Here is a 9,888-nt window from a genome sequence, read left to right as displayed (position 1 = left end):
TACGATAATGAATCAACGTTAATTTTTGCTAAGGTGACACATGCCTTTATCTGAGTTTTTGAAGATCGAATACATGGTTGAAGGTGTTAGTGAGTTACAAATTACAAGTTCTAATAATCAAAATAAATCCCAATTCAAACTTTTCCTCTTTCTAACCTCAGATTTTTCAATTCGTGTCATTTTAAATTTTTGGTTGCCGAACTATAATTTTTTGAGTTTTGATATATATATAAGATGTTGCATAATATTTACGAATAAGAAAATAATCAAGAATATTATAATTGCGTGGTGCATGAATTTTTTTATGAAATGACCAATGTCTTACACGATTTATTAGGCTAATTAATCATAATGCCCTTCTAACATTTTTCCCAAATTATGTTATTGTATAAATAACAAATAAATTTATAGTTTCAAAATTATATTTACAATATATGTAACATTATTAAGTTCATAAATCTCTTCGAGAAAAAAAATTATTATAGCCGCCAGCGAAACAGAGATTATGGATAATTTTTTAACATATTTTTTACAAAATATATAAATATATTTAAATTTGATTACCCGAATCCTTCGAGAAAAAAATTGTGAGAGTTTTCAAAGTTGTATGGAGGAAAATTCGATTTGTTTTCTAACTTTGACCGTGATATTGAAATTTTCATAACTAAATTAAAAAGTAAAACAAAGTAACATAAAATTACCAATATTGTAATCTGAGTTGGAACAGGAACAGTAATAACATGATTTAAGAATCTAACTATGAAAAGGATTTACAACCTAGGTTTATTTCGCCTATATAAGCCAAGGATCATACTTTCATCTGCAACATTATTTCTTTTGCGAAAGTATACATAAATCATGGCAATCGACATGAAACGAAAGTTTACAGAGGAAGAAGAGGATGATGATTATGTGGATTACGTCCCTGTTGAAAAACGCAGGGCCTTGGCTGCGCAACAGATCCAACAGAGAAAGAGTGATCAGAGACAAGGTAATGATCGTCAACCTTCTTCTGTTATTTACAAGAATGCAGAACCAAAACCAGAACCTAGACCACCTAGTTTGCTTGAAGCATCGCGGATGCGTAAGCCTGTTGAGATGATCGATCTTCGCGAAAAGATTGAGCAAGAAGAGAAAGATATTGTCGACAACCTGTCAGACCGCAAGGCCTTGAAGTCGGTGCGTGAACTTGCTAAGGATATTAACTACACCGAGTCTTTGAAAACAGGGTGGAAGCCTCCGTTGGATATTAGAACAATGTCGATCAAGGCCTGCGATGCTATGAGAAAGAAGTGGCATATACTTGTTGATGGTGAAGATATTGCACCCCCTGTTAAGGATTTTAAGGATATGAGATTTCCGGAGCCTATTTTAAACAAGTTGAAAGAGAAGGGGATTGTAAAACCTACGCCTATTCAAGTTCAAGGGCTTCCTGTGATCTTATCAGGACGGGACATGATTGGTATCGCTTTTACAGGGTCTGGTAAGACGCTGGCTTACGTGTTGCCATTGATCATGATGGCTCTTCAGGAAGAGATTATGATGCCTGTTGTTCGTAGGGAAGGACCATTTGGTTTGGTGATATGTCCATCTCATGAGCTGGCTAACCAAATTTATGATGTTGTGCAGGAATTTGTTGAATGTTTGAGGGAGTGTAACAATTATCCGGTACTAAGGTCAATGCTTTGTATTGGCGGTGTTGATGTCAATTCACAGTTGGAGGTTTTGCGTAAAGGTGTACATATTGTTGTAGCTACACCTGGGAGGTTGAATGAGATATTAGCTAAAAAGAAGATGAATCTTGATAGCTGCAGATACTTGGTTTTGGACGAGGCAGACCGTCTAGTGGATTTAGCTTTTGAAGCTGACATACGGAATGTGATCAGTTACTTCAAAGATCAAAGGCAAACTCTTCTGTTTTCTGCTACAATGCCAACAAAGATTAAGAATTTTGCTAAAAATGCATTGGTTAAGCCTGTCATTGTCAATGTTGGAAGGGCTGGAGCAGCAAATCTTGACGTCATTCAAGAAGTGGAGTATGTGAAACAAGAGGCGAAATATGTCTACCTTCGTGAATGCCTGGATAAGACTCCACCGCCTGTTTTAGTATTTAGTGAGAGCAAAGCTGAAGTCGATGAAATACATGAATATCTTATCATAAAAGGAGTTGAGGCCGTCTCAATTCATGGTGGTAAGGATCAGATGGAGAGACAGTATGCAATTTCTGCTTTTAAAGCAGGCAGGAAAGATGTGCTGGTTGCCACCGATGTGGTCTCAAAGGGTTTGGATTTTCCTAATATCCGACATGTTATCAATTTTGATATGCCAGCTGAAATTGAAAACTATATTCATAGAATTGGAAGGACAGGAAGATGTGGAAAAACTGGAATAGCGACAACATTTATTAACGGCAGGCAAAACGAAACGATTCTTCTTGATCTCAAGCACGTGCTAATTGAAGCGAAACAGAGATTACCCCCTGTGCTGGCCCAACTAACAAGTGATACAACAGAGGCAACAGAAGGCTGTGGAAATTGTGGTGGACTAGGTCATCGCATTCGCAATTGTCCCAAGTTAGAGCATCAGAATAAGCAGCTTGCAGCTAGGTTTAAGATGGATTCTTTCCGGTCTGGTGGTTACAAAGCAGAATTCTAGTTGGTTAACTGCAGAAGAAACTGGAGGATAAAAAATCTGTTCTGTTACTTAAACATTTAAGTTGTAATCTCACTTTCTGTATTTAAAAAACTGTATGTTGCTTCAATATTCAATATCCTGTTTAGACAGAATTAATAGCTTAATGCATTGCAGAACCTTAAAACATTATGTCAAAATCAAATTAGCAGTAATACTATAAATGATTGAGCAATTTTTTGTAAGGCTAATGACTATGATCGAGTAGGTCATACAACAGACTTATCTTACTAGCAATATATTCTCATCCAGAACTAATGAAATAACAGAAAGGTACAGGATACAAAACTGAAAGCTGCATCATAAGCTAACTATATTTAAGTTTATTTTTTCAGTTATTCTTAGGTGGATGATGTCTTGGTCTACCGTAATCTGCACTATAAGCAACAAAACCAGACTCATTTTTCTTCTCCCTGACAATTAGACTTCTTCGTCTAAATTTTCGCCCACTTCTCCTATCTGCAACCACTGCTGGGCTTTCAACCTTCTCTGTAGTACTTGAGCTTCTCTGTATCGGAGTTGACAAACTTCCACTATAAACTTTTCCAACGATGATATGCCAGCTACTTCCTGACATTGATTCTTTGCCAGCTGCTGCATGCACATTGTCAACATGTACCTAGAAAAATTTCAATAAATTTCCTTTAACATTCATAGATCATGGATAAGACTTGGTACAAGTATTTGATGTCATCTCAGCAAGGACGTAGCATGAACTATAGCACTTAGACATTAATTGGGCTGGTCTCTGCAAATAACCTTGCTTCTTAAGTTTATATACTCGTAAAATCAAACATGAACATCATATGCTGATTATGATTAATCACATCAGCAAACGATAATGGTGTGATGAGGGAGGACGTTACCACATCATTATTCTGCAGTAGTTCTGCTGAATTATTGACACCTGAAAAAAGTTCAAAACATTTGAAAAGGATTAAAGAAGTGAATATATGACATACAAATACAGGAAATTCTATTGAAACAGATGAGCACCTTTACAAGAAACTTTTTCTGTTAAGTGACTTCCAGTAATTAGAAACAAAATTACTAGAGATAAGCTTAGCAACAGTAATACTATCTGCTGCAACATTTCTTCTTTCTTAAGCACAAACCAGAAAACAAAAGAAAAAATTAACACAACAACATGTAACTATTTATACACACCCCTCATACACAGAATAACATCCCACAATTTATAGGTAGTCAAATATAGGTTATTAAAAATCAAGGGTCAAATCTAGGGACTAGCTAGGTTTTCAAGATGGTACTACTACTATACTAATTTTACTTGAGATTTACTACATCTGAAGTTTCTTGAAACAAACTAAAATGGAGACAAGTGTGGAGACTGGAACATGAACATTCGTGTCAACCCATGTGTCAGTAGTCTTGATTACAATGATCTCGAAATATTTAAGTAATACTTATAGAATTCGTAAATCTGCACATTGGAAACTTAAAAATGTTGAAGAAAACGGTGCAACAACGGGTTTGTAGACTTGATAGTCATTACACACTCTTCTCAAGTTAATTAAGTACTAAAAAATGTTTATGGCACATGCCAAGTAATGTTTGTCGCTTCAATTCAAAGAAAAGTTGTGTAGTTCAAGTTAAACAGTTACTTCTGCAAGACTAGTGCTCGTGTGACTGTGAGCTGATGTTGCCTAAGGGGCAGAATGGTGCAGGACAAGAGGGAGAGAGTATGCAACTGAGCCGAGTTGATTGCTGCACTATTAGTTTGCATCATCAAAAACAGCTATTAAAGTGTTCTCGAGTTTTGGTTTCAAATGAATTTAGTTGACATGTTCATGAATATAGAACATCATTTTTATGGACCGGAGTTTACACAAATCCATCTGAAATTGATATTAGAAAAGATGTTGAAAAGAGTTTGAATTTGGTGTTGCTAATAACAAGCATGTACTTGGTTTAAGACTAGTTAAATACTTGAATGACATAGTATTGCAATTATTCAATAATTACTATACTTAACTCCCAAGTGCATTAGTATATCAAGACCTTAATTGAATGATAGAGGTTGTTGCCAAGTTTGTTCACATACATTTGCTGCTTCACGCACAAATTTAGAACTCAATAGCCATGTTTCAGGGCCATGCTGTTTAAGTGTTTTTACTTGTTGCTTTAGTCAAGGTAAATTATTCTAACAAGAATATCAATATTTTTAAAGAATGAAATTGTTTTCCCAAAATGCAATGCAATAAGTCATAATCGCGCTTACAAGATATGAACCTGATATATATGTTGTGTGCTAAATTCATTTAACACGTCGAATAAATTTCTGAAGCATATAGATTGAGTATACGTGTAAAAAGATTGAAGTTTGGTTACCCTGGGTCCTCAACTTGTCTCATAATAAGAGAGCAAGCCATGTTGAATAATCAAGGCCAGAGTATGAAGATCACCTCTGAGCAATATTAGAAATGTTGCCTGCCTGACCTACTTCACCTTCTATGGTTGTGAATCAGTAAAAGGACTTCACATGTACCTGGTGGGCTTGCATTTATCATTTTGGGTACCAAATGTTTAATGTTTCATTTTTCATTTTACAGTTCTAGCATATCTGATGTGATAATACATAAAGGGCTGTGTACAATGTACGTTAATGCTCGATTCCACTTACACTACTAGAAAAAGGTCAATAGACATCACCCTTTTAACATCAGTCGGAAAAATAACCGATGTAAAAAACACATTTCTCTACACCCACGAAAACATCGGTTCCTGATGAAATAGACATCAGTCCAGAATTGATGTCTAATGCCCTTTTTCTAGTAGTGTAATTAGGCTAGAATCTCAAGCATGAATCACTGTCTTCTGTTATCTGATTACAGGAAAATTACTGTTACTTCTTAACACATTCTCCAAACTAAACCCAAAAAGAATAAAATGAACAAGGGATTGTGTGGCTGAACATATAACATCCTCTCGACTGCTTTCTTAATGAGGTTATGAAAACCGCAAATTTGTAAAATTTTGGCCGGCAACATGGCAGAGTAAAAGTATTGACATATCAACTGCTTTTATAATCATCACATTAACATAAATTATTAAACTGTAACGATCGGCTTCTCAGGTGTGTCATCATTTTAGTAGTTTTGTCTCTCTTTTTTTTTTTTTTTATCTTTTCTTGTTTTTTCTTCTCTATCTTACTTCCTGGCATCTATGGCCGTCTCATTATATTCTCTATCTACCAGTTTGTTTGTTACCCTTTTGTAGTTTTGCATCCTATTTTCTTATTCAACAAAGTCTCTTTTGTTTACTCAACCCAATAAGCTCACACATGTCAATTTTTGGTTCTCTTTGGCATGCTTTCTTCGCCTCACTAAACTCGCAACTCCAAATAGTGAAACCACCTCATCTTTGCCAGCATTCTATTGTTAAAATGAGCAACTCCAAATAGTGAAGGAGACTTTAAAAATATTATGTTGTTCCAAATGTTTTCTGTAACTTAAGAGGTTGAACTTCGATCAGTTATCTGTTTTCTTTATATTTTAAAAGAAAAGGGTAAATTTCATTATCGGAACATTTCTCATGCATTGTTTTCGCTGCTTTTTAACGAAAAATAAGAGAATAATAGCAGGTTTCTAATAACAGGACCTTCTCCTGATAATGCATAACCTGATATCAGTCAATCAACTAAAGAATTTACTGGATTTAAGAATTAAAAATAAGATTTTATTTGCAATTATTCTTTTTAACTTGTTCTAGCCAGCGGGCATCTGTAAGATTCAGTATTCAGTTATTAACATAAACTGACAATTTAAATTTCCACTGAAATTATCACATATGACAAGGTAGTTGTTGATTTGACTTGTAACAAAGAAATGGTATTATTTCATTATTAAAAAAATGATTGTTTGCCGAATTGGTTTGAATTAGTTGTTGTGGGGGATTAAGTTAATGAGGACGTTAAGAGAAACTATAAAAAGAAGTTGGTTGTTTTAGATCTTATCTTGTTCATCTGTAGTCGAAAGCATTCATAGCTTGTTAGGTTTTTTTTTTCCGAAATGGCTTCTTTTTCAGTGGAGGATTTTATTGGGAATGGATGTCTGAAAGAATTGCTTCCAAAGCTGTTAGAGGAAGGCTGGGATGATGTGCCAACTTTAAAGTTCATGAATTCAGAGGATATGAAAGCCGTTAACATGACTCAACAACAAAAGGTTTGTTCACTTTTGTTTTGTTAATACAATCGATTTCTTGATTTTCACCAAAACTACGAGTTAACATGACTTGTGATTTTATTTGATCTACTCAAGGATGCTCTAGAGATAAGATCGTATGTTCATGATCGCGCCTTGATGCAATACGCAGACAAGCTGGAGGCCTCACAAAAATCTCTTCCTGAGCTTTTAAATTTAAGTTCAGCAGACCTGTACTCGCAGATTGGCATGAAAAGAGGTCACCTTGCGCGGTTCACACAAAGAACCAGTAATGAATATGCAGCAGATCCTTTTCCAGCATCAATGACACGCCCCATGAGACAAAGAACTATAACGCCATCTAGAAATGATAGTGTTTACAAGAGTGGGCTTATGTCTATCAACTCCAGAAAACTGCAGAGTATGGTAAGATCAGGACCGGCAGGGAATAGTATGGCTTATGATGTAACTATTGAGCAGTCCTTGTCTGATTTTAAAATGAAAGATGGACAAATCTTTAAGGGAATTGTGGCCGCGGTGCCTGATGAACCTAGAGGATGTGGCTGTGTACAGTCCCCGCCTATTATTGAAAATGTTGCGCCATACTCCGTTATTGATAACATCTCTGTTCAAAAATTAACTCCAGAATATAAAATTGGGATGGAAAGACTGGTAAAAACAAAGACACCTCCGATGAAAGCCTCAGAACTTTGGCGTCACAAACCAGCCGTGCTTCTCTGCCTTCGCAGACCTGGGTACATCTTTTTTATATATCATTCTTATTCTGCAATCTGATCATAAACTTGGCAAATGAAAGAAAAGAAATTTCAAATTCATGCATAGTCATAAATGCAAATGTATCAGATAGACTACAAAGTCATGCATTTCTCTTTCTGAGATTTCTAGTAAACACAAGTCAGAAACGGCATAACATTAATGATTATCTCTGTCTGAAATGAAAATTTAGGTGCATCATGTGCCGAGCTGAAGCACACAAGCTATATGCAAGAAAACCAATATTAGATGCACTTGGAATTCAGTTATATGCAGTTCTTCACGAACACATAGAAGCAGAGGTATGTAGTCAAATTTCTGAAGACTTCAGAGCTTTTTAGTTTCTATCTTAGTTTTCGACACAAGTGTGGTGGTAATTAAAAAGCTAAAGAATATCAACAAAATATTTATTTGACTGAGATCAGGTGAAGGATTTCTGGCCAAGATACTGGGGCGGCGTCGTACTCCTTGACAAGAGCAGAGAATTTTTCAAGGCTCTAGGCGGTGGAAGCCTTTTGAAAGACAAGTTTGTTTCAGGATTTCTGTTTAATCCTCGAGCCATAGCAAATTACAAGCGTGCGAAAGCAATGGGGATAGATTCCAACTTCAAAGGAGAAGGTGAAATAAAAGGAGGACTGTTTATTGTTGGCAAAGGCAAAAGTGGAATTGCATACCAGTTCATTGAAAGGAATTTTGGAGACTGGGCACCTATTGCTGAAGTCATTGAAATTTGTGCTCGCCTCCAGGTACCTGCTCCTATGATTCTTTAGTACTACTTACTTGGTCATAAACTTTCAGATTTTCATAAACTTGTGCTGTCTGTCACATGCAGAATCAACATCACAGCCATGAGGGGGACTCTACCAAATCACTCCACGAATCTGAATATGTTTAATTTATAACTTTGTACTTTTTATTTGTTTTCTATTTATGTAAGGGATGGTGGTTATGTATTTCTTGCATTCTGCTGGTGATTATATGTAATTCCTGCATCCTGCTGCCAAGTAAAGATGATCTATGATTGTATACTATATGTTGAGACATCATTAATATGTTGGATATGACAATCTATTATCCATTATCTATCAATCTATTATTATATTTATATATATAGTACTACAGCAAACAAGGGAAGATATTTTATTCCACCTCATCATCCATGTCATACCACGTCACCAGCCATGTAATATTTTGACACTTCCCTTGCTACAGTTTAATTAAAACTCTTCACTGTTTGCGACTCTTTTGGACTACTAAATTGTTATATAAATATGTAAAACCAAATGAGCAATGATAACCTCTCTCTCGTGTAAGATGTGTGGGCGTCTATATAACAAAAACTCGAGTGGCCAAAGTGTAATGTTGCACGGATACTCACCATGTGTTCGATCATTTGTTTTCGCTTGGTATTTATGGTTGTTCAGTTCATTATATGTTTAAGCCTCATCATTACTAATTTTATGGTAATAGTTTGTTAATTGAGTTCTTCATTCTCATCACTAATATCCTCAAGGTTGTATTAAGTCTAAATTAAAACACTTCGATCATACATACAAGTGGTTTATAAGAGTATCTTCAAGACTATTAACTATATTTATTACCTAAATTAGTACAATAGATATTATGTAAAATTTGTTGAACATGTACTTAGTAGTATTAACTAAAATAATTAGCTATATTTGAAAAAAGTTTTTATTGTTATTTTTAAATTTCAACAACTATATTAAATAATTGTTTTTAACATATATAGTTGTGAAGAAATTATTAATAATAAACTAATTATTTTTTAGCGAATACGAGTGAAACTAAAATATTAAATTAATTAAAACATATTTAAGGATATTATTCTTATAATATAAACATGAGAAAAATTAGTTAAAAACATTACGTTTATATATTATAAAATAGTTAACTAATTTTATTTTTATATTCGCTTATTAATAATTTTATATATATTAAAATTATTATATAAGTATTTAATAAATTTGGTTAACAATGAATTTTTTTTATAGTTTTTCATAAATTAACTTCACACTTCACATTACATAAAATTAAAATTATATATATATATGTGTGATGAATAAGTATATATACATTAATATGTCCTACGTTACGTTGGAGTACATTGGAGTTCTGTGTTAGATTTAATTTCTAAAAGGTGCATTCCGTTGGAGATGTTCTAAGCATATATCTCAACTATAACCTCATTTATATTTTCTTTTTATCTTCCAGGATTCTATTTGGGTTTCATTTGAATGTG

General features: G+C 34.4%; 3 protein-coding genes across 3 annotated transcripts; 2 read left to right on the top strand and 1 right to left on the bottom strand.

Annotated features, from left to right (window-relative positions):
• The first annotated feature begins 801 nt into the window (after nucleotides 1-801).
• LOC141661678 (DEAD-box ATP-dependent RNA helicase 35-like) lies at nucleotides 802-2,769 on the top strand. Its single transcript, XM_074468686.1, has one exon. It carries the CDS (start codon nucleotides 859-861, stop codon nucleotides 2,653-2,655), a length of 1,797 nt encoding a protein of 598 aa, XP_074324787.1. The 5' UTR covers nucleotides 802-858; the 3' UTR covers nucleotides 2,656-2,769.
• Nucleotides 2,770-2,886: 117 nt separating this feature from the next.
• LOC141661929 (uncharacterized) lies at nucleotides 2,887-4,321 on the bottom strand. Its single transcript, XM_074468957.1, has 3 exons — nucleotides 3,688-4,321; nucleotides 3,558-3,598; nucleotides 2,887-3,310 (listed from the first exon to the last, which is right to left on the bottom strand). The coding sequence occupies exons 1-3, from the start codon at nucleotides 3,782-3,784 to the stop codon at nucleotides 3,023-3,025; spliced, it is 426 nt and encodes a 141-aa protein (XP_074325058.1). The 5' UTR covers nucleotides 3,785-4,321; the 3' UTR covers nucleotides 2,887-3,022.
• Nucleotides 4,322-5,969: 1,648 nt separating this feature from the next.
• On the top strand, nucleotides 5,970-8,733 carry LOC141661677 (uncharacterized). Its single transcript, XM_074468685.1, has 5 exons — nucleotides 5,970-6,875; nucleotides 6,972-7,609; nucleotides 7,822-7,930; nucleotides 8,054-8,374; nucleotides 8,461-8,733. The coding sequence occupies exons 1-5, from the start codon at nucleotides 6,723-6,725 to the stop codon at nucleotides 8,521-8,523; spliced, it is 1,284 nt and encodes a 427-aa protein (XP_074324786.1). The 5' UTR covers nucleotides 5,970-6,722; the 3' UTR covers nucleotides 8,524-8,733.
• The last annotated feature ends 1,155 nt before the right edge of the window (nucleotides 8,734-9,888 follow it).

Source organism: Apium graveolens, chromosome 5 (assembly GCF_009905375.1).
Source record: "Apium graveolens cultivar Ventura chromosome 5, ASM990537v1, whole genome shotgun sequence".
Lineage (NCBI taxonomy): Eukaryota > Viridiplantae > Streptophyta > Magnoliopsida > Apiales > Apiaceae > Apium > Apium graveolens.
Note: the sequence above shows the minus strand (reverse complement) of the source record. Positions and strands in the feature narration are given on the sequence as shown.

What these genes read in the sequence shown, in the direction of transcription:
- LOC141661678 (XM_074468686.1), top strand. Translation starts at nt 859, where the DNA reads ATGGCAATCGACATGAAACGAAAGTTTACAGAGGAAGAAGAGGATGAT.
- LOC141661929 (XM_074468957.1), bottom strand. Translation starts at nt 3,784, where the DNA reads ATGTTGCAGCAGATAGTATTACTGTTGCTAAGCTTATCTCTAGTAATT. An exon ending in AGAAAAAGTTTCTTGTAAAG is followed by an intron (nt 3,599 to 3,687) that starts GTGCTCATCTGT and finishes AACTTTTTTCAG; the next exon opens with GTGTCAATAATTCAGCAGAA. An exon ending in TACTGCAGAATAATGATGTG is followed by an intron (nt 3,311 to 3,557) that starts GTAACGTCCTCC and finishes AAATTTTTCTAG; the next exon opens with GTACATGTTGACAATGTGCA.
- LOC141661677 (XM_074468685.1), top strand. Translation starts at nt 6,723, where the DNA reads ATGGCTTCTTTTTCAGTGGAGGATTTTATTGGGAATGGATGTCTGAAA. An exon ending in CTCTGCCTTCGCAGACCTGG is followed by an intron (nt 7,610 to 7,821) that starts GTACATCTTTTT and finishes ATGAAAATTTAG; the next exon opens with GTGCATCATGTGCCGAGCTG. An exon ending in ACGAACACATAGAAGCAGAG is followed by an intron (nt 7,931 to 8,053) that starts GTATGTAGTCAA and finishes GACTGAGATCAG; the next exon opens with GTGAAGGATTTCTGGCCAAG.